Raw genomic sequence first — 24,411 nt, forward strand, 5'->3', positions numbered from 1 at the left:
CAGTGTCAGTGTAGTGTCAGCTTCAAGGCTTGACTCCAGCTTTGCTGACCTTCAGAGCTGACTTGCTGTTAGTCCTTACTGTTGGTCCATTTATCTCAGATGTCAGGAGGAAAGGCTGGTCTGAGTAACTGAGCTGTTCTGTTGTAGCTAAAGAGCTGGAAAGTTTGAAGTGTTTTATGATTTGATCCCAGCTGCTTGTTGGAAGTAAGCATTATGCTTTGAGGAAAATCAAATCTTTTCATGAACCAGAGTTGACTCCTTTGTTCCCAGCCAGTGAAACAGTTCCTACTTTCACAAGTCATTCTAAGGAAAAATATACAGGCAGCCAATCTATTATTTAAACTTAGTAAAGGTTTTAAGTGCTTGATGTAGACAAGCGCATGTCACTCTGTAGCAATTGATATCCATATCACTTCTGAAAAGAACAAAGGTATTTGCAGTATACAAAGCGATCCTGGCATGGTAGCAGTGGTGTTGCTATGTCAAGTTACAAGTAACTGTTGATCTTTGAATGAAGAATGTAGTCTAAACTTGCTTCTTTTTGCTACGAGAAGCACCTGATGACTGTTCCCTGTGGATGGGCTGTGTTGAGCATTCTGATGGTTTCTGCTCTGTAGCTTTTCATGAGCCATGCTGCTTTGCTCTTCAGGTCATACAGAACATCCCATGTAGCACAGCAAGACAAGGATTATCTGTCTCATGGTAATGATGAGATGCATTCTCAAAGGTATAGACTCTGCCTAGGGTAAGCAGAATCTCTGGGGCATGATAATGCATGGTTATAGCACAACCAGCAAACTGCTGCAAGGAGGGGAAATGCAGTAGAGGTGAGGATAGAGGATAGATACTGCTAATGTGATGCTTATTCATAGCTACTGAGAATTTGGAAGTGGTCACTGAGCTGCTGTGAAGAGCAATTGTGGAACAGGAGCTTGTGGCAGGGCAGTACAGGTGATACTTGGCATGTTCACCTGACTGCACAAATAGGCCTTGTATGCCTTGGTGCTGCTGTGAGTAGGAGTCAAGCCTTGCTCATTTAATGAGGACTGCAGTCAGCAGCACTGTAGACTGCACTTTCCCTTTCCTGTAGACTTGCTGAGTGTTTGTTGGGACTGTATGAAGAGAAAGGCTTGTTGCAAAGCTCTGCATTTTTATAGACTTGCTGGAAGTGGGATCTAGCTGGGATCTTCCACTGAATTAGCAGACCTTGAGTTCCTGTTGCTTGCTGAGAACTTGCCTCTATGGGAGAGAGAGAGGTTGTTCATGTAACAAAATACCGCTACCAAAGAGTGGGCTTAACTTGGACTCATAGGCATTACCAGAGTAGAAAATAATGGAGCATCAAGTATGTGAATCCAGCACCTTGTGCTAGTGGAGCTCTTTGAAGGGGTGTTCTACTTCAGGAAAAAGGTAGAATTGCATTAGATTCTGTCCTGGAAAGTGTTGAAAACATTTTGTTCACTTTTCTTGAAGCTAAGAAAGTCAGTAATGAGTCAGTTTAAAGAGTGGCTTCTAATTACTGCAGTAATTAATGTTGGTATTAAAAAAATATTTCTGCAGCCTGAGTTGATAAATTGTAAATGCTATAACTTGGTTCTAACTGTTAGAAGCAGAGAAATATACTCAGGTTCCCATGTTAGAAAATTAATTTGAAATAAATAATGCAGTAGAGAACTTCCACATGAGTTTTGACTACTTTTATAAAAATTAATTTTAGGATTGTCTCCGTTAATACATACACTGCACATCTCAAAGCACAAAAATACTACGTTTTCTGGAATGGGAGGTATTTTGAGCTCTATCTGGCTTTCAGAAGAGCCTTTTACTTCTTACATTTTTTGTTTTACAGAATGCTGTTTCTGTAACGTGCTGCCCATGAGAGAGTACCTGAGGGTATAAACTGAAGCTTTCAAAAACACAACTAATAAAATAAAGTTCCAATTTAAAGGTTACAAAATACATGTGCTGCAGGGCAGCTGAATCTCTAAGCAGTGGGCCATTTGGAAGGAATTTATGTACCTTTGTGGCTAATGTAAGGGGCTCTTTACCTGTTGCTTAGTAAAGGTATAGTCTCAACTGTGAGTTATCAAGGGGTAATTTAATATTTTGAGGCTTAATTAGTTTAAGATAGGAGGAAGTTGGTTCAGCCGAACATATTTTTGACTTCTTTTCATGGCACTTCTCAATTCTTTGCATGTTTTAGTCCTAAGTGAGGAATTAGTTAATATGGGCTTATTGGGTTGTTGAACCCTCTTTTTGGAAAACAGTTAATCAAGGATGGTAGAAATGGGCATTCTCATGGTTTGTAATACAGTATTTTAGTTGTAGAGATCATTAGCAGTACTTCTGCATTCGGAATGAAGCTGTGGAGTACTTAAATGCTTACTGCAACTTGGTACTGAAAAATAGAATAAAAAGCTTGAACTCTTTAGTTATATTTGACTACACAATTCACTTAGTCTAGACTTAATTTGAATTGCCATTGTTGAAGTTCCTTGTGACTTGTGCTGGGGAAGAATGGGTACTCACATCTTCTTATGCTTTGATTATTTTTTTTTTTTGTGAGGGAGGCTGGAGTGTATGGGCTGGTAGAGCTGCAATATGCTGTAGCTCAGTCCCTGCTCAGGATGTTCCCAGAAGCAAAACACCAGTGTGCACTGGTTTGTGTGTATCTTGTGGTCTGGATGTAGTCATAGTGGTTTGCTTAGTTTGTGTGTTTAAGGCTGGTCCCAAGGTAGAACTGTTGGCAAGGAACTCTTTCTTAGTTTTGTTGTAATGATGTCTTCGCTTGTAACAGTTGAAAAACAATTAATCTTTCCAGCCCTGTAATTATAGGATCTAATGTCTGCTTGCTGTCTGTAAGCTGGGAGAAATGATTCTTGCCTAATAGAGTGTATAAAGAGCTCAGAATTAAGTAGCTGATTTCTGTACAATACTCCTAAAAAGAAGTTATATTACAGTTTTCCAGGAATGTACTATTTTTTTTTTCAGGTGGTTGATACATCCAAAAGTATTGCAGATGTCCCGGAATGGTTTAAAGGTAGCCGTCTGAACTATGCAGAAAACCTTCTGAAGCACAAGGACAATGACAAGATTGCACTGTATGCAGCAAGTAAGAAGGAATTAATGGCTTGTATTTCTTTATAGTTCACAGGACTAGGCCTTAAAACAGCTCTGCTTTTTATGAAGCCTCGAAATAAACTGGCTTGGGTGAGGATAAAAGAAAATAAAGTCAGTAATTCTGCAGAATCTATGGTACAGCTCTGCAAAACCCAGAAAAACATGCTCTGGGAATGTAGATAATACTAAAGTCTTTGGCAAACTAACTGAAGTTTTCTTTGAATGTGCTTAACTGCATCAAGATAGTGGAGATCATGCTGTGTTTAGCTCAAATACTGAGTGATGCTGTTACTTCACATCTGTCATGAACACTATACTTGCCTTCAGGAAGAATTTTGGCAGTGCTGCTTGATGCTGTCTCTTCCTGCCTTTTTCCTATGCCTTTTGTCTTAGGAATACTAAGGGCTATGTGGGGCATAAGTAGGAGTAACTCTGCTTTTGATGATACAGAAAGGAAGGATGGTTACGTGCATGGAAGACTTGGAATTTCACTTCTCTGGGATGCTACAGCTCAGTCTTAATTTTTTTATTATACTGGAGAAGATTTAAGTCTAGTAAAATCTGGGTATACCCAGAGTGAGGATGGTAATGTTAAGATAATAGCCCTACATCTTCTGACTTTGGTAACTTAAAAAAATTATTTTAATCTGTTAGATGGGATTAGCTTCTGTGCAGGTGTGAGTGCTTCCTTAGGGAGTTGTGTTCTGAGCTTCCCTTCTGCTGGACCTAATCCTTATAAGCCTGACCAAGTGGTCATGCTGCTTAATAGCTTAACAATAAACAATGCAGTCTTACAGCTCATTAGCAGAGAAAATTATGCAGAACTATGGATTGATCATGTAGGTGTTAAAAGTCTTAGTTTCTGATTTCTGATGCATGGAGATCAGTTTTTGGATTACATATTTATTACTGTTATTCTGATAACTGTTTAAAAGCAATGTGACAATAGAATCATCTTCTGTAAGCTTACTGCTGAAGAAGAAATACTTATCAGTTGCATTTTACTGCTTAGAGGTATTGAAAGAAACCTCTCTGATCACATATATATAAATCAACTATCAGTTCAGAGAGAATGGGAAAAATCTGTGACCCAGTTTTGGTGTAATAAGAATCGATCTGGTAAAATCTGATAGAAATGAGGCTTGTAACAGAACGCTGGCTTCAAACTGATGAACTCATCACTTTCAAATTTTGAGATCATTAGAAAAGCTTCTTATGTATTATTTAATGGAGGAAAAAAAAATCAATGTAGTTAAGTACATCTTGTGCAACAACTAAAAGCCAAATGCTGATTAGTAAGTCAACTCTAAATATATGTAGAATTGACATGATTGATTTGTTAATGTTAAAAGCTAAACATGCAACTTGTGGAAAAAGTGGAGTTAAATACTTTCAGTTCAAATTATTGAAGGAGTTATTATCAACCTAGTGAATTTAATTTGACATGTGATTACATTGTCCCTGTAGATCATGTTTCTTGTTAGGAAGTCATGGGGTGTACCAGAGACTCACTGTTCTGTGTCACATTATCACAAGTGATAATACCAGCAGGAGTAAACTTACTTTCCAGTTGAATGCTGTATCAGTCCTGGAGTGAACGCACTTCTCTGCAGTGAACAGACTTCCACCTGCATATCTTTTCATGACCTTCTGTATTTAATCTTCTTAAGATCTCTTAAGTCAGGGTATTTTTTGTTAACCCCTCACTGTTAGGTCATAGTGGTGTTCAGGGAACCTGTCTCAGATTCATGAGCTCACTGGGGATGATTCTGTGGGAGCAATGTGGGTGTAATAGAGTACTGGAATGTAAATGTAACTCTACTAAACAATTTCACTTGTCACTGGCTCCCACTGAATCTTTTATTTGTGACTCCCTTCTCCTTGGGGCTTTAATCATGGTGCAAGATCAGAATCCGATTTTCTGTGTTTCTGTGGGAACATAGAATCTGTCAGTGGTCCCTGCTCAGCTGAGAAACTACATGTCACATTGACTTCTGTGTTATTTCCCATCACAACTTGCTCTTTTGCTCCATGTAGGTCTAAATTTACTGGGATAGAAGCCTAAGAAGGCAAAAGAGTAAAGATACTGTTCCCTGCCTAAGGAAATCAAACTGATGGTAGCTGTTTTGTACGGACCTGCTGTACCAGGCATGCAGTACACTTTTGTGACATTCTTGGCATAGGTGTTTTCATAAGAAGTGCTGGATACTGGAACCAGGACAGGCCAACTAGTTTGCAGGAGTGCCACTGAGGAAGTACAGGAAGGGACCTTTTAAGATGACAAACTTTGCCTTTCATAACACTTAGATTTGTTCATTTTGTTTCACAAGTGATTTATTAACAGCTTATGTAACATCTGACATTCAGTACAAAAATGAAAACACCCTGCAGATCTTTTCAGAGGTGGAGTCCAGTTTAGTTTGTTTGCTTTGTGGTATGTTGGCAAATGCAGATGTTTAAAAAGCATATTGAAAGTCAGACCTTAGTTAACTATATGTGCATGATTTTCTAGTCAACAGTGACTTGTTGTAATAAAACCTAAAGCTGGCACCTTGCTGCTGCTTCCTAGATCTAATAAGAAAATTGAGCAGAAAGGGAAAATGAGGTTGTTCTTTCCATGTAAGAAAGTAGCCTTGGCGAGTGCAATCTATTTATCATGACTGCTCTTTGAGAACACACCTTTTGCCAGTGAGTAGTTTGCATTTTTGCAGATGTGTGTTCCTGTCTTTAAAAATGCCCTGGTGCTTGCTGAATGGATACTACTGATTAATACTCGATTCACATTAAAAATTAAAACTTAGTATAACAAGAGGAACTTGAAAAGCAAAAAGCCTAATTTCTAGTGGAAACTCTTCTCCTAAAATTGCTTTGTATTTTTCTAGAGTTAGTTGTTTGTACTAGACTCTACTTATGTTGCAAGTGCATAATTTCTGACTGGTTGTTTTAATCTTCTTTCTTCAGAGGAAGGCAAAGAAGAAATCTTAAAAGTTACTTTTGAAGAACTGAGACAAGCTGTAGCTTTGTATGCTGCAGCCATGAGGAAGATGGGAGTAAAAGTAGGAGACAGAGTTGTGGGTGAGTAACTTTTTTTTTTAAAGGACAGAAGGTGAAGTTTTCTCGAAATAAGCAAGTGAGTAGTCAAGGTTATAGAAACATGAATATGAAATACTATTTCACAGAAACATTCTAAAAGCTCTTATGCTGCTATATTTACATTTGTACAAAATAAGCTTCTAGAGGGAAGGAGCCTGGATTAGCCTGTGAGTTCTCTAGCACTGGAGGGGGAAGAAAAAATATCTCATTCATAGCTTCACTAAGGTCTGCTTCATAAGCATTCCATGGAAGCGGAAGTGATGGAGACTTTGCATCTAGCTGAGCCTTGGCTCACAAGGTCTGGCAGATTGACATGGGGGCAATCTTGGAAATTACAGTCTCAGGTTGGTTATTCTTGTGCCAGCTGGCAGTTACTGACCCTACAGCCCCAGGTAATATGATGCCCTGCAAACTGCAGTTCTTGAGGAATGGACTTGTATTACCTTCTGCCACCAGTGCTTTTGGGAGTAGTGTCTTGCAGAATGGTGATAGTGAACAGCTGGTGAGCCGTAAGTGTTCAAGTCACACCAATGCAGAGTTCAGTAGTTAAAACCCTGTGATCCTTTCAGTAACTCACAAAAACTTCTAGAGTAATATTTTCTGTCATAAGATGGTCATGTGGATTTTTGTATATAAATGGGTTTTTTGTCTTCTGAACAGCCTGGACAGTATACAGTCCAGGCATAAAAAGGAGTTGCTGGCCTCAGTCCATTTATTCCTAAATTGCTGGGTTTGATCTTCCAGCTGAGCCACTTCATCTCCATACTTCATGTGCTCTGTAATAGACACTCTTTAGCTTTGTCATCGTGGTGCAAGTCAAAACTGCAATATCCTTGAAGCTCCTTGACTCCTACCTGGTAGTTCTGATGTGCAGATCAATCTTACTACTGGAATCCTGTCTTCTTTGAGCAATACTTGGCCATTATCCTAAGTATGTGTAAATTCTTATATGATGCAAACCCAAAGTGATGAAACTGTTTGGTTTGTTTTCTGCATGTTACAAACTCCAACCCATGTCTTCAGAGACAGAACGTTATGCATTACTATTTTTATTAAAATAGTATTAAATTAATTAAAATATACTCAAGAGCTCATCTTTCATGCATATGGTATGAGTTCTATAGGGAACTTGTAACTGAACATTTAATTATCACAGCTGGTGCCTTGTTTTTTTTACATAGAATTAGAGCTAAATCTTTAATTGGGTATCGAAATCAGGAAGGCTTGTCTGAAAGATGAAGTTAAGATGCTCTAACTTTGTCTCCACTTTCAATCTTAACACTGTCAGATTCATGTGTGACAACTTGTTAAGCAGCTACAGCCTTTGTCTGAAACCAAACTAATGAATAGGAAAACTTGCACTCTACAAAGTTTAAGTACTTAGAACTTCAGTGTAGTGTTTCTTACTACCTGTCCTCTGTGTATGTCAAATGGTAAAGAGTGGATTGAGTGTGTTTTAGAAACTTGCTCCAAAGATATTGGCAAAACAGTATCTAATTATGCATATAACTGGAAACTTGGACATCATGAAACCAATCAAAGGGGTCAACAAAAACCTGACTAGGACTTTTAATGCTTTCTGTAAATGTTGTTTGTTATTGTGAAACACACAGAATGCACTCTTTTTTTGACTTTTTTCCCCCTTGGCCTTTTTGAGCAAAAGTTTCCTATCTGGCACTTCCAGAGCAGAGACCTTTCTGCCCAGCTGCTGTAGGCACTGAGTATCTGTGCCAGGCCCCTTCAGCATTTCAATTGCTTATATGTGTCTTTATGAGCAGTTATAGCTTATTTGTGGAAGCAGGCTTGTGTTGTGCTTTGAGTCCTCACAAAGCCCTTTACTTTTGATAACAGAAAAGATGAACAAATTTAGGCAACCTCATTGTTTCCTTAAAAGCCCAAAAACATACCGTGATTTTTAAATTATCCAGAGTCTTCATGTCCTCTTTTCTTAGAGGCAATTTCTCACATACTACTTTTTTCCAGTCTGCCCTCTTACCCTGGCTGGTGAGAGACTCTTTTCCTTGTAATCTCTAGTCAGATGAACTTGTATCAGTTTCCATCAGTTGAGCCATTGCGCATTTCCCCCTCCTTCCCTTCCCCTGGTGCCCCCAGCCCTAGAACCCTGACTCTGACAGATTGCTCTGCCTTGGGCCCATATCTAGGGAGAGCTTCCCTGTGTAAGACATCTGATGGGATTTTCAACAGCAATCCAGCTATTTAGATAGATATGTTTTAAATTTGGCCTCAACTTTTCGCATGTTCCTCTCCTCTGCCAGAGGATATTGGTGGTTCTTGGAAGAGCTGAAACAGAACATCAGTCAGAGGTTGAGGCTGCAGACTGTTCTCCAAATCCCAAATTGAAATGGGGGAGAGATGGTGAGTGTTGGGTGGGAAAGTTTGAGTTGTATACCCACTTGTAGTACCAAAGATCAGGCTCTCCAAAGCTTGCCAAAAATATACTGGGACCTAATTTGTTCCAAAACTTATAGCAGATGGCAGAAGGAAGGGTGCTTCTTCATGTGGTTTATAGCAGTAATACAGGGCATGCTTTTACTGCTGCTGAAAAATCAGCATTTAAATAGAAGGAAGATTTTTATTAATTTTATTATAGTTGCCTAGCACCCAGTCAGCCTGCTAGGCTCCGATGCCTTTTGTCTCTTTCTGTTAAAATCAATTAAAATGTCGAGCTGTTAGAATTGTATGCAAGACCATTACCATTGTTTTCTTCCTGTGGATTTCATCTCCATGCTTTACTGCCTCTAAGACAAGACTTCTTTAACTTTTCATTATACTTAACATATCCCCTAGTTTGTTCAATACAATTTATGGTTGCATCATGACAGTAATAGTATGTTAAAGTTGGAGGTGGGTGAATGTGGGCGGACAAGCAGCGATGTCAGCACCTTTTCAGCTTGATTTCATCCTAGTCTTCCCTTTCCATCACTAAGGAGATAGCACTTAATAGTAAACATAGTTGAAGCAGATGTGTGGTGAAATATCTCTTCTGAAGATATCTTGCAATACTGTCAATGGTGCTTGAACAGTTGGAAGAAACAGATATGATACCTAATCCAAGCTACACAAATCCACATGTGAAGTATTTGTGGTCTCCCACTGGCCATCTGTTTGGCAAATAACAGTGACTCTAGCAGGAATAAAATAAAACAGGGAGTATCTGTGTTTTTCATCTCTGGATAGGTTGTTTCTATTATATCCCTGTAGCCAGCTTTGTTCTACTACAAGTCAGCAGTTAAAAAAACCAAACTAATCTTCCCCATGTGTTCACACAAAAAATCCTCAACAAAACATCAATGAATTACATTGTTTAAAGCTGCTATTTTATCTATAGTAACTGTATTAGCCCTAGTTGCTTACGTGGGTTTTAAAGCTAGCTTTGTAAGAAGATAAACATGTTACTAATAGTCTCAGGCCACAGTAATGTTAGGCAGGATGACCACTTCAAAGTCCTACAGAAGCATAAAATGATATATTAACATCAAAAAGAGAAATTGGAAGTCTGGTCTTTGAATTGTCTCTTCTGTTTGGGAGTGTAGATCAATACTATAAGCTGCTGAGAGGATATTTCATTTGCAGCTCCCTACTTTCCTTCCTCCTAATGTGTTTCTTCTAAGGCTTGAACTAAATCTTTGGTGCAGGGTCCAAGTTTGTGGTTTTTTTTATTCAGATGAATGCTAATGTTTGAATGCCTCTGTTTGAGTACACATTTATTGTGCTTTATGAAGCTATTAGGTGCTTGCAGGGAATGCGTTCTCAGCGCTCTTAAGAAATGAGACTTCTGTAATAGTTTCTAGCATGATTATACCAGAAACTTTTGGACTAGAGTTTTCACCTATTCTGTTGATAAAGTACTGTAGTGTAAATGAGCAAATCTAAATTTAATCTTAGTGTATGCTAGGTTAAGTAAAGAGCAGCTGACAGAAAATGCTGTCCTGAGCAGATCAGGCTATAAGTGCTTCTAAAAAAACAAAGAAAACCCATACAGTGTTTTTAAGATATCATTTGTCCTGCTTAGAGATTTTTCACATTTTATGTCAAAGTAAAGTTTTTATTTCTTTGTCCTTATGGAGATTTTATACTTACTTAAGAGTCAGGAGGAGTGCTGTGAGGACCCTTGGTATGTTATATTCTGAATTCCTACTTGCTGGGTTCCTAACTCCTGTGTTTTGAGCCCTCTGTTCAATTGCTTTCTAGCTCACCCAAAGAGGGTATGAAGATCTTTCTAGTAACAGGAAGTAGTTTCTACCTTTCTTACCAGCTTCAGAAAAGGGGTAAGTTAAGATACAGAGATAGAGAAGTACCTTCTGTAAGCTTTACCCATGTTGACAAATGCTAGTTTTAATCCTTAGCTGAAATGTTGTATCAAGGAACATGGAGGCTCTAGTTAAATATATGAACAGATATATGATGAATATTTAAAGTAGCTGTATCATCATTCTCTTGTAGTACAGAGCTTTTGTACGTAGGTCACTGTTCTGTGACCTTTGATGTGAATCCAGCTAAAAAAGTTGGATTTTTCATCCTCTGTCAGCAACATTACTGTCCACTGAGTTTTAGACGCTTAAGACCTGTGTCAGCCTTCTGAATGCTTTGAGGAGTCAGTTGGTATCTCAAGGGGCACAGTCAAAAGCAGGGAGTTTTACATACATGGTAGCTGCTGTAATTGGGCTGCAGAATTTCTGATGTGAGAGAGAAATCACTTTTATTTCTGAGAATCCAGTTTTAATCTGAGAGACTGACAGGAGAAGTAGTTTGTGTCATTTAAAGTTGGGAGATGTCCAGAAGCGACAAGTTCTCACATTGCAATGTTTGGAGAATCTGTGTCTAGAACAGAACCACATTTTTAATATACCCGGTGCTGGGGATTACGACAAATATATGAAAATAGCAGTGAGCAGGCTGCCTGCAGTGATCGGGTAAAGATACAGAAGTGCAGAGTAAGTTGCCTTGCATATTTCATACCTTTTGGCATATTTGGCTGATATCCTCAAACACCACCTCAAAGCCAACTGACAAGTGAAAGTAATGGTTTAATTGTCTGGCTCATAATAATAAGCAGAGACTTGTGTTCTTGCCTTGAGGGCTTTTGTAGGAGTGGTGAAGTAGAGAACTTACTTAAAATAGAACTGATGCTTGTAAGCTGTGGCAAGGTAATCACTGCTCCAAAGCATGAACAGACATCTTCCAGTTTTCATTGCACTCTAGCCCCCTGATAATACCATCCAAGAAATGCTCAGTGGAAATATTTGGCATCAATTAAAAAAGAACTGCTTCCATCACAGAAAATGAACCAGAACAGGCTAAAATGTCATATATTTCAAATTATTGTTCAGGGAGGAAGACTTCTCTTAAAGGAAAAATGACTAAAATTTTGGGATGCTGTACCTTCTATCATAAACCTTGACTCTAAGGGGAAAAACAGCAAAATAAACAAGCCTTATGGGCTTGAGGTTTTTCTGCACTTCATCTACTTAAGAACTTCACTGAACAAACCACTGCAAACTGTAGGCAGTTCTAGGGAGTAATTTATATCTTAACATGGTATGAGGTTTTTATTCACAGTTGTATTTTTCCAGAAATTGTTGGGCTTAAGTCATAATGCTGATTTCAAAGTTGCTGCTCCCAAAAGCACAGCAGTTCACAGAGTAACTAGCAAACTAGTTTAAAAAACTGATTTCACTAATTTTTGAATTGTGAAGAAAAATCTTAGTTTAAGACTTTTTCAACTTTCTACAAAGTAGACTTTAAAAGGCTGTGTAGACAAAGTGGCAAAAATCAAGCTCAGTACCCTCCTACTTGACAAAGTCAATGTAACAGAAATTGCTACTAAGATCTGTGATTTTAGTTCCTGTCCTGAAAAATGCATCCATAAATATCTATCTTTGAAAAGTGCCTAGCACTAGTGAGTTTTTGCTGTCTGGTAGATACTTGTGGAGCACCTGCAGCTTGTTCTGCAGTCCAGGATCTGCTGGTGCTCACTACTATTGTTAAATGGGTTGGAAGACATTTTTAATGCTGTTTAAGTTTGCTTTCAAACACTGAATTCTAATTAGCTGCCCAAGTACTGCAATCAGGCCTGTCATGTGCCTTTTTTAAAGTACTTAGATATCTTTTTGGTTACTTAAGAAGGGTGATCTGAAACTCCAGATCATTGATCTACTTTTGTGTAGTTTGTGAATTTGTGTGTTCTAACTTGTGAGTTTGGTTCTCAACTGATCAGAATCCATCTTCTGGAGAGTTGCTCACATTGAACCCACTGAAAAGCTAACTTTCTTGACATTCATTTCTTCTGTATGCCTTGATAAATTGAATTAAATCTTGAAATCTTGCTGCAAGCTAATGAGATGAACCTGAAGAGCTGCATTTGTGTGGGAGTGTTCCTGGGCTTGTCCTGCTGTATTCTTCCCTTATCAGCTGAGACACTGGTTTTACTTGTTTGTGCTGAAGATTCTGGCAGTGTCTATGAGACAATGTTTAGTTTTGTGAAGCTGACTCTGCTTTCGAACTGAGCATTTATACTCTTTCCTTCCAGATACTTGTTCCTTCTCAAATGGCTGTTTCTACAGACCTGCTCTATTCCCTTGCACGGTGCTGCATTAGTGTTTACATACCTTATTCAATCCATAAACTTAATCTCTTGCACAGTTCTTCTTTTCAGCTTGCTGCCTTCTTATCCTGAGAGTCTCATTAATTAAGCAGAAGCATTTGTAAATTGGGAGTAACATAGTTGTATCAGTTTGTATCTACAATTGTTATAAATTGAATTATTTCCAATTCCTTGTGTAACTGATTTGACTTTGAAGGAGAATGTTGCACTTGTGTGGGAAACTTTAAAGGATGCTTCAGTCTAGGATTTTTCATTTTATCTGTTTAAACTGGCTATTGTATGCACTATATTTACTGTAAGATTGGATTTTTTTAGTTTTCTTCTATCTCTAACCTTTCAAATTCTGCCATAGGTTACTTACCAAACAGCATTCATGCGGTGGAAGCAATGCTGGCTGCTGCAAGTATTGGTGCCATCTGGAGTTCAACATCACCAGACTTTGGCATTAATGTGAGTAGCCTTATTGCATGTTCCAGAAAAGTTATCATTGTGTTTCAGACAAATATAAGGGTGATAAATTCAAGTAAATTCTGTTTGCTTTAGTCTTACTGCCACCTCCTGGCACAGCCAAGTACACCAGATCTTTTTTCTAGCTACCACAAACTGAATGAAAATCCATGGTTTCAGTTATCAGTAATGACTTTCAGCATAGTGATTTGAGTATCTTTAGCTAACTCCCTGTTGGGATATTTTCAGGTGGAATCCATAGTCTTGGTGAGTTTTTGTTAAATATGCAAATGAGCAGCAATGCAACAGAGTTGTCTGGGGCTTGGCCTCTCCTTTCTATATCTTTCCCCATGCTGCTTAGCCACACTCCAGTTTCTTTGCCCAAGAAGTCCCTTCCTCTGCCTCCTATGTGGGTAAATTGAGCAACACCTCAGTTGGCCTTTTCCAGAAGGCTTTGTTGGCCAGCAAGGTGAGGAATTTCAGGCTAATATCGCTAACCTGTTTAACCCTTTTTAATGTAGGAATAAATGCTGTGTGTAAAATATGGTAAAAACTATCATGATAATCAAAGATGTTGCAATGTGCCCTGGAAGCCTTGAGAATATATTCGGCTTTCTATGGAAAGTCTTTAGCACAAATCATAAGAAGCAACAGACACATCACTTCTAAAATGGAGTGTTGAACCCTTCTTCTGTCTCAAAGTTTGCATGAAAGCGTTTGGAGAATCTACTGTTGTAGATTGCAGAACACAGAAAATACCAAAGATTTAGGTAATATATACCCTCAATCTCGGTGTTTAATCCTAGTAGCTGGTTAAATATATGGAACAGTGATCTCTGGATTAGCGCTAGAGGGCAGCAGCATTCTACTTTCTTACACTTGAGGGTGTAGCATTGAGGAAAAAAATGATTAAAAAAAATCATTACAGCATGTAATGATCAATCTGTTCTACAAATATTTTCTGCTTGCTCAGAAAATGACAGTATGGAGTATTTTCTTTGCAATGTGATTTGATCCCTCATCCGCAGGAAGATTGTTCATTTTGCTTGCATTACACAGTACTGGTATGTTTTCTGTCCATGTTGATGTGCTGTTATTTTCAGTGCCCAGCTTTATTTAGTTTTTGTGATAGTTTTTTAATGAAACTTAGCCTCAGAGCAGCAGTGCCATCGATATCATTTATTCTCCTTTAACTTGGAGGCATGTGTTGGCATAAATTCAAACCCTAAAATCTTGAGGGAGATCAGCAGAGGTCCCCAGGGATATTGGCTTCCACCCTAAAGAAAAGATATTTCTCCTTCTGTGCAGTTGCGTTAGTTCTGTTAACATAAATGAAGATTTTGTTTGTTTTGGGAAATAGTGTAGCATTTTCGGCATTTCAAATCCAATTGTGTATATATGTTTTGTGAAGCTTAGAAATGTCACTTCTCAGAACTGCCTACACATTGCAGGCTCTGAATGCCATACCTCCAAAGGCTTTGCAAGCGCTCGGGAAGTCTGCTGTCAGAGAACCAGTGAGCTCCCTCCCACGCAGAGTGCCACTCTTGGCAGCTTTTGCTTAATTTCTCTAGTCCCTGTTATCCATTTATTTATATTAATAGGAAAGTAGTTCTTTACAGCCTGTGCATAAGAAATTGTTGGTTATGCAAGTTTAAAAAGAGGCTCTGCTCTTAGACCTGTGTGAGAAATCTTTGGTGAGCCCTAGCAAAGCCAGTGTGGCTCCATTCATGGGGTCCTGCACAATTTTTTAATACAGGATTTGAGGCTCATCAAATAGAATGAGCCATATCTGGTATACCTGAGGTTTTCATGAAAGCAATTCCTTGCTGAGCCATCTGGTTGGATTAAAGTTCCAGTGTGGCAATTACATGTTCCATCTGTTTGTATTCCCTTTGTATCACACCAAGCTGCCCTGTGGGATTTGATCCTGCCAGTGCTAATGAATCCAACTGGGTGTGTTAGCAGGATTAGTAAGACCCTGAGAATTGTAGTCATCTCTGTTTCTGATTCACACTTCTCTTCAGATTTGATTCTTCTGTTAGAGTACCCTTAGTCCTCTCATTGGTCTTCATTTTTCAACATCAGGCAGCATGGATATGGGGTATGTATCCTCTGTGCTCAGCATGAATGTGTATATGCCTGCGCACACACACACATGCTGTGTGTAATTTGGCTGCTTGGTCCAATCTTTGAAAATGGTGTAAATAAGTAGGTGTGATAACATACCTAAAAGCAGGAAATTTGATTTCATGCTCCCTTGGAGTACCTTTGTATTAATTAAATCTACGTTTCTGAGTTTGTTAGTTAATGCATTAGGGGCTTCTTGAAAACTTCTTATGCCACTGAAACAGATTCTGGTGGGTTTTTTTTTTACTAATTGATAAAGTTGGGTGTTAATACATTGTCACTGTATCTTATGATGTGAATGAGGAAATGGAAATGCATCTTTGGGTGATAGGGGAGAAAGCTGTTAAGTGACACAGTCAGCAGAGATGGTTGTGTATTTATATTTAGTCATATTCCTGTCCCTTACCTGTGGTGTTCAGTGAGCTTTCCTAAAAAAAAATAACATGGAGAAGCTGTCAGGACAGGATCTCTGTACTTTTGCCATTTGCTTTCTTGCAGCCCTGACTGGCTTAGCTTGGAAAGGAGGAGTTTAATAAAGATCAGTTGATTGTGATGTTTTTGCATCAGTGTTTTGATTTGGTAATTTTTGGTCTTCTATTTTGGCTGCAAAGTAGAGGACAAAACAGAGGACAAAAGAATAAAGAACGCAGGGTAGAATAAGCACATGACTGAAGTCTGAATTTTGCAACAAGATTTAGGAGACTTGCTCTTGAACGGTTAGCTGACAATTTTGTAGTATTGAGTGATCTTGTAGTTCTTACTGTTTCAAGTAATGTAGCTAGAGAGGGATGAACATTACTGTGCGCTGAGAGCTTTTACTAAAAGTATTTGCTTCTTGCTGTTGAATACAAAAAGACCTATTTTTGGTAAGCTGCTGCATGCAATGTACAGGAAAAAATAAAAGAAATGCCAGGAGGGTTTTTCTCTAAAGTGTGATAATAGCTGTGGTAAATTCCTGAAAACAGTGTAAGCTGGAGGACACCTGAAAACTTAGCATTTGAATGTGTCCTGCCCCAGAGGTTCTAAAAGAGCTGTGGTAGTTTTTTGTTGGTGGTATGTGTGTTTTCAATATCTAGTTTTTCTGGTAAAATTGAGAGGTACATTTTCCTCTGATCGTAGAAGAACAAAGCTGTGACTTCATGTCAAGTGTCAACTTCCCATATGATAAATGCATCTTCCAGAACACTGGTGTCTTTCAGTTTTGCCCCTATGCAGGCTGCCAAACTGCTGATATGTTGTCAAAGTGTTGGGGGGAGGTTACAAGGACATGTAACAAGGACATCAGGCAGATGCAGACAGGAGTCTTGTGGGCCTTCAGGCAAATTAAGTGCCTGACTTCTGCTCACATCATTTAGGTGCTTGTCCTCCTTAGATGAGTTTGTAAATCTGATTATCAAGGTGAATTTTTAACTGCTTAGACAGCTTTGTGAACTTAATCCTTCAGTGAATAATGTTATGTGATCATCCTATCTTTGTTATTGGTTGATATATTAGGGGGTCATGAAATAGATTGTTACAAACCTGTTGTCCTTTGAACATCTTGGGTCAGTGAAAGTCAAGCAGGTAGTCTTTTAGCAATTCTCTTGCTAATTCCTGCCCTTATTCGTTGCTTGAATTGAAATTTGCATTTAGTATTCAGTGGATTTTCCTACTGTAGCACTTAATGTTATTTTTTAACTTTTCTCTTTGTCCCTAGGGTGTGCTGGACAGATTTTCCCAAATTCAGCCTAAGCTCATCTTCTCTGTTGAAGCTGTTGTATACAATGGCAAAGAACATAACCACTTGGAAAAGCTGCTTAGTGTGGTAAAAGGTATTTCCCTCCATACCATCTAGCCTTAGTTATGCTCTAGTTTTGCGAGCACTCAAAGCCAGCACTGTCACTAAAAATGACACTTTCAACTGCTTGTCACTGTCCTTCGTCCTTAACAGTATCTCTGTGGCCACTTAGAATTGCAGAACTGATTTGAGTGAAAACTAACTAGTCTTTTATGTAATTTTAACTGTCTTTTTTTAGCTTAGCTCAAATATATCATCATAAATTAGTTGGCAGTATAAGTGTGGGAACAGGGACTGATGAATACTGGGTTTTTAAGCTCAAGCAAAGTGCTGCTGAAGACAAATGAAGAGGTATTACAGCACTAAAGCTTGCAGATTTACACATGTATTTTTAAAAGGCTGGCAGTATTAAGGAAATTGTAACTTAGGTAACAATTTAGCCTTCTGAGGGTTTTAACATTTAAAACTATATCCAATACTTGGTGCATCAGAACTAATTGTGTTACTTAATGCTTTACACTGCATGATCCAGTCAGAAAAGACCTTGGGTTTATGTAGCTGAATGTAAGAAACATTTTTTTTCTTCTTTCTTCCAGGGCTTCCAGATATAAAAAAAGTGGTGGTGATTCCATATGTCTCCTCAAGAGAAACCATAGATATTTCGAAGATTCCAAACAGGTAATGGCAGCTTCTGAGCTGTGACTGTCCTAACTAGGGATGAGACAGATGCTGGGAGCTATTGAAAGGGCCTGACCTCTTGAAATTGCAAAAGCTAGGATTTAGCTGGATTTCTTAATGTGTGCCCAGCTTCGTACTGAAAACAGAAGTAGCAGAAGCAAAACATCTGCAGCAACATACAAAACCACTGTTGGTATTAATGGTTCTCAAATGAAGGCAAAATTCAATAGGATATAACAGGGAGAGGAAAGTGGCTTTCAGAAATGATTGGTTAATAATTTAAGTGACATTTTTAGAGAAAATCTTTTGCTTATTTCCTGGTCTGGATTATGTATGTTAGATACCTTTTGGAAATGGTTGAGTTCCAGACTTTGAGGGTCAGATAGTTCCAGTTTGCTTTGAGCTGTTAAGGCTGGCAGCTGATCATAGGTGGAGACTTATCAGCTTGATTTTGTTGTGTTATATCTCAATAACGCTTTATTTTAAAGCAGAAAAAGGAAACAAAACAACTAGTAATTCAAACAAAGAGTAGAAAGACTAGGAATAAAAATACTGTATATAGTTTATTGTAAAAGAACTACTAGATACAGAGGTAATCTTGTATATGAGCTGGGGTAATGCTTTCAGAAAAGATGTGAAGTAATCATTTATTCTCCTCTTAATGCAGTGTCTTTTTAGAAGACTTCCTTGCTACGGGGAAAGGAGACCAGGCCCCCCAGCTGGAGTTTGAGCAGCTGCCTTTCAGTCATCCTCTCTTTATCATGTATTCTTCAGGCACAACAGGGGCACCAAAATGCATGGTTCATTCAGCAGGGGTATGTCTTCCCTTCTGGAGCTGCACTATCTGTATTTACGTGGGTTACACTTTTCCTTTAACAGGATCATCTCATGATGTATTTTAAGGAAGAATTGATTGCTGACAGTTTTTCAGTAACTTGCAATGAAACTTTATATTTGTAAGTGACTGTCTGAAAGCAAATATGGATTAATAAGGATAAAATTAATTTAGTTGAGAGAATGGTGTGAAGACCTTTTGGAGACTTCAGCTATTTCCTGGGAACAGGTGTCTCACAAAAGCACTAGTAGAACTTGCCCAACTGATTCTTGTAGAAGAAAGGCCAGAGCACTTGAATGGGTGCTTGGGACTGATTTTTGGCCACTGTCAAGTTGAGGCCCATAGAGAGCTTGCTGGTTTTATCTAGATTTTTTTTTTTTACCTTAAACTTCACTCCCTACACTTATCAGTTCAGAGCATGTCATTCTCATCAATCCATTTTTAAGGAAGGAAGCTGGAGGGTTTAGCATCTCTTTAGGTGTAGGTTTTTCTTTGTATGGAAGCTTTGCTTTAGGCAGTGTCTTGTTGTGAAGATATATACAATGTTACTGCTAAAATCATCCATGCTCACATGCTTTCCACTACTATTCATGTTCTAAAAGTTGTTCTAGGCAACTTATTAAAGGTCAGGAAGAGTCTCCAGCAGTCAGACATAGTGTTTAACTCTGCCATTAGTATAGTCCTTAATAAAAGGCAGGGATTTTTCCCCTTAAGGCAGGCAGAATGTGTTGCCTAGCTCATTTGTACCAACTTGTATAAATTAAATGGCACAACTATTAGCCAGAGTCCATTGTTTCTGCTCTTTGCTCTGAAAGTCGTGATGAGCATCTGGTGAGACTGGCTGTAGAGTTGTCTGGGTAGCCTGAGGGCAGGATCACTTTGTTACACCCATAGTGTGTACATTCTTAGCGCTCTGATGTCAAGGACCAGAAGGCTTGCCCACAGGTAAATTCCACACTGCCTGTAAACACTCTGCATTGTATACAGTCAATAGAAGATCATGCCAGGCGGCATGTGACATATAAAATGGTCCCTGTGGGACACCAATCCTATGTTTGTGAAGAAAGGTGTATTTTGAAGTTTGACAGCTGTTCTGAAGCTGTGCTGGCTTTAGACTGGTTAAGTACTTGGAAAGACCGATTAGCAAAACCAGGACAGGTGTTTTGTTCAGCAGTGCATGATAAACAGTAGGGAGACTAAAAACACAGATGTAGATCATACAGCAGGACTTTTCTTTGTTGCAAAGTTCTTTCACTTCCCACATTATCTGTATGGCTGCTTAGCTTGCCCTTAATCTCATGCCTCTGCTCTCCATCAGAATAATTTTCACTTCATACAGAGCTACACTAAAGTTTAGATACAGACTACTCATCCTTGCTGGGAGGGAGAGAATGTGATGGTTTGAATAGATGTTATGAGGATTCTGTGTTCCTGCTGAGCAGCTCTGTAGTTCCTGTGTTGCAGCATGATTTTTTTTCTTCATAAGTTCTGGTGCTAACACCTCAGGTGTAAAAGCAAATTGTTGCATCAGAGACTTTAAGTGTGCATGCTTTATATGTGTCAGTTTGAATAGAGTCTACAATAAAAACCATGCAAAGAAATTCTTAGATGTCTTCTGCACACTTGATTGGGTTCCTTTGTTTGCTCTTGGCTTAATCTTGTTGCCACTGTAATTAATAGGATTCTCACTGATTTCAACAAAAGCAGAATTAGCCTATGGTCTTTGTTTCACTTTCTAGCTTCAGGTTAACTGGAGTTTGGGTTTGATAGTTAAAAATACAAGAAGAGATGATATTTCAGTGAAGATGTTTCAATTGTGTTATTTGCAGTGCAGCTCAATGCTGGTATGTTAAAGTACTGATCTTATAGATGCTAATAAGCAGCTTTTTTTGAATTCACAACTTGGTTTATCTAATTCTGCAGTATGTTTCTGGTCTGTTTTCTTGATACACAGTGAAATAACATATGTAAATAATGAAAATGAAGTCAAGTCATAGGAGATGATTTAAAAAGTAGTGTCTCGGAGTAAGATTTTTTTTCTGGTCTTGGAGGCAAAGCTATTTCTTACTGAAAAATTGGGTGTGCTACAGAGACATTTGGAGGGTTATTGAAAAACATTACTGAGTGAGTGTTCTTCTGAAGTCCGAAAAACGCTGGTTCTGCTTCTTACCCTATCCATACAGGCCCCTCTTCAGTTGTTCCACATTCCCATCTATCTAAGGAGAGAAATTTTTTTTGGTAAAATTGTAATCAGTTCATTTCTACCCATTGTAAGGGCTCAGAAGACCTGGGCTGAAGTAGCTGTGCTGCTACAGACTTCTTGTGTTAACTGTAGGCAAATTGCTCTGGGTTTTTTTCTTGCTCAGAGTGCTGTATGGAGACCACTGCTGGTTTGAGCACAGAGGCTGCACCGTGAGTAGCTGCTCTCTCTCGGCTGTGTAACCGCTTAGCACCGGTCCCTCGTGTGCCCACAGTGTGGCTCAGGAACAGCAGGGCCTGCTGGTTTTTTGACACTCCAGATGCTCAGCACTTTCAGCCGTATGTTAAGCCTGATAAAGACAAGCAGGCCAGTAAGCTTTTATCAGCTGCCAGATCTGTCATGATATGCTAAATGCTTAGGATTTATTTTGAGGGTCATACAAGTCCTATAAATAAATAAGTTCTATAAATAAACTCGAGAGAGCATCTTGGGTCGTTAGCTCTTTAGAAGAGCTATGCCTTCTACCACACCACCTTTGTTTCCAGACTGAGTGTTTTTTACAGGGGAGTAGTTCATAGCCTCTACCTACAGTCATTGCTAAAAAAAACTCCCTTTTGATTCCAAAACTGTGGAATAGCAACAACTAAATGCAGGGAAAAGAAAGCCAATATTTATTTTAATTGAATTTGACTTTTAGTTTCACTACTTTTTGTGGCTCTCTCACATTCTTCTGCAGAGGCAATGTGCTTACTTTTATAAATGGAATGGTTTTGTTAACACCTGCAATTTTTTTGGCAACCGTAACTGTTAAGTTAAACACAGTGTTTCTAAATCCTAGGGGTTTTTTCATTTTTAAATGTAGATAATGGTAGCTATAGCTAGGTGGCAGCATTGTGACAGTTAATGTATTCAAACACTAGCAGGTGAATTCAGACTTGCTTCCTTCGAGTTGCAGAGAGAAAATAAGATTTACTCCTTTATTTTTATTTAATGTTTTCTGCCTCTTCTCCCAAAGTGTGTGCCAGTTTTATGGCTCTCCTTTTTTATTTCAAATGTTTATCTGTAATCTATTTTCTTTCAGCATAAATCTTGTTTCATGCTTACGAGGCTCTTAATAGTTTCACTATAACTCCTTGCATGAATGCAAAAAAATCTTTATTTTAAAATCAACCACATTAATTTGTCACTGCAGTGAAGTAGTTCGTAAATTTATTTATCCTAACAAGTTATGCTTTGATAAGAAAGGTACTTCAGTGGCATTTCCAACAAAAGAGAATAGGAAGTAATACATTTAACTACATTATTGTTAATATTGATGCTTTGAGCAGTGAGATTTTTCACATTGCTAGTCACTTCAGTGTTTACAAGAGATGTGTATAGTTAGATCTTTTTGTCTCCTAAGTGTTAATAGATAGTTTGGATAAATAGTGTTTATGTATAACAACTGCTGCAGTTTATAGCAGCTCTAGATCCTTCATTCCTCCTGGTTGCCTGGATATACTGAAAATGAAACTCTGTCAAAGGGCTTATTTTGGAAAATCTGACTGGTAAAAGCATGCTGTTAAAATTATAGCGTGCATGGAATACTCTGCAACTCTGATGGCTGAGCAGAGATGGAAGTGAAGGAAGTTATTTATTCCATGGATTACAAGTGACTTCACTGAATTTCACTGAATTTTTAGAGTTGGAAGGGACCATAAAGATCATCTAGTCCAACTCCCCTGCTGAAGCAGGATTGCCCAGAGCATGTTAGAGCATGTTACTCAGGATTGCATCCAGGTGGGTCTTGAAAATCTCCAAAGAAGGGGACTCCACAACCTCCCTGGGCAGCCTGTTCCAGGGCTCTGTCACCCTCACCGTAAAGAAGTTTCTTCTCATATTTGAGTGGAACCTCCTATGTTCTAGCTAAGTGATGTGCAGTGGGAATTGCTGAGGTCTAATGAGAGAGGCTGAGAAGTTATGTGAGAAAAAGGAGAATGCAATTGCTGCTGCTGTAGATAGGCCCTGGGATTTACTTCAGCTGTCGTTAAAAGGAAATACTTGCCTGTAATCCTGGAGTACATCCTGTGAAGGATTGACAACATTAGGCTTTTTTGAAGTCTTAATGTGCTCTGAGTTTTGCTTTTCATTTATGTGAACTTATATTTTTCTTTCACTGTTTTTTTTTTCAGGGTACGCTAATACAGCATCTGAAGGAACACATTCTTCATGGCAACATGACTAGCAATGACATTATTATGTACTATACAACGGCAAGTGTGGCTTATTAAGGCATTTTGAAAATAAGTTTTTTCTTATGAAGATGGGGAGGGCTTTTCCTACAAGTACATTTTTATGTACTTTTAATTCTTGTTCTGCAAGGGATTGTCCTACTTGAGTTTTAAAAAAATCAGATGGAATAGTAAAAAGCAACAGGGACCTCCCTGCTGAAAGGTCAAACCCATGTTAAATGCTTCTGATCGAATTAGTGAGGAAAATTGATTTTTTACAGTCTCTTAGGTTTATTGATGTAACTGCCTCATCAATATGACCTGCAAAACAGGCTCTACCTTCCTGCATCATGCAAGGATGGACCATTCTGAAGATGAGGATTTCTGTTGTGTCTTTCTGGTTTGGTGGGGAGGAAAGAAGCTGCACAAGTTTAAGTTTAGTAAAAGAAAGGGAGTAAAACTGAGCTATGTAGAAGTTCAGTTATGTGATGGCTTTTTTTCTAATGCTGGGGTAAAGAAAATGACTCTAAGTCTTCTGTTACTGTAACGGTTTGAGGAGGCTAATGCTATTCCTCATGAGTTCCTTTCTGAACTTTAACACTACTAGTCAGTTTGTAGTATCTCCTTGGAGGAGTCGTCATAATTACCTTGTCCCAAAGTTGTGCTGTCTTTTGACTCATGCTTTAGAGGTATGTGGGTAGGGAGGTATGGAATTCCCATCTCATTAGGTATTTGTAAGGATAAGTTAGATGAACATTCATCAAACATGTAACTGATCCAGTCCTGGGACAGGTGAGAGAATACAGTGCTCCAGCCTTAGTTTCTGATGCCTAAATAATGTGATTAGGTGTAATCAGCGGAGATGGGCATAAAGTCAGGTGCTGGCTTAACAGTTTCTTAAAGCAAGAAACTTCAGGCAAGGAAAGCAGAGGGGACGGTGGCACCTCTTGCATACAGGCAGGGAGCATGCTTGAGTCCAGAAGATTCTGCCAAAGTATTCATCTATCCATCACTTTGTAGTTGCCTGTAGCTCTTACCAGCATATGATAGCAAGAAACACTCCTGATTGTGTGACAGAGCTGCCAGGAAAGGGGACAGCTGGCTGACAGAGAAACTAATGTAGATATCTCCTTTTTTCCAGACTGGCTGGATGATGTGGAATTGGTTAGTGTCTGCACTTGCCACAGGAGCTTCAGTGGTCCTGTATGATGGATCTCCTCTAATTCCATCACCAAATGTGCTCTGGGACTTGACTGACAGACTAGGGTATGTAAGCAACATTAAATGGAAGAAAAATGG

At 38.7% G+C, this 24,411-nt stretch overlaps 1 protein-coding gene across 4 annotated transcripts in view; it reads left to right on the forward strand.

The window, feature by feature from the left end:
* The window catches only part of AACS (acetoacetyl-CoA synthetase), a 41,951-nt gene that overhangs the window by 5,085 nt on the left and 12,455 nt on the right, over positions 1–24,411 (forward strand). For all 4 annotated transcript variants that reach the window (XM_074159494.1, XM_074159495.1, XM_074159496.1 and 1 more), the window contains exons 3-10: positions 2,992–3,112; positions 6,082–6,195; positions 13,191–13,288; positions 17,109–17,223; positions 17,786–17,867; positions 18,535–18,682; positions 23,074–23,154; positions 24,254–24,378. In XM_074159494.1, coding sequence (XP_074015595.1) covers positions 2,992–3,112; positions 6,082–6,195; positions 13,191–13,288; positions 17,109–17,223; positions 17,786–17,867; positions 18,535–18,682; positions 23,074–23,154; positions 24,254–24,378 — 884 coding nt within the window. The remainder of the gene's footprint in view (positions 1–2,991; positions 3,113–6,081; positions 6,196–13,190; positions 13,289–17,108; positions 17,224–17,785; positions 17,868–18,534; positions 18,683–23,073; positions 23,155–24,253; positions 24,379–24,411) is intronic.

This window comes from Numenius arquata, chromosome 16 (genome assembly GCF_964106895.1).
Source record: "Numenius arquata chromosome 16, bNumArq3.hap1.1, whole genome shotgun sequence".
Classification (NCBI taxonomy): domain Eukaryota; kingdom Metazoa; phylum Chordata; class Aves; order Charadriiformes; family Scolopacidae; genus Numenius; species Numenius arquata.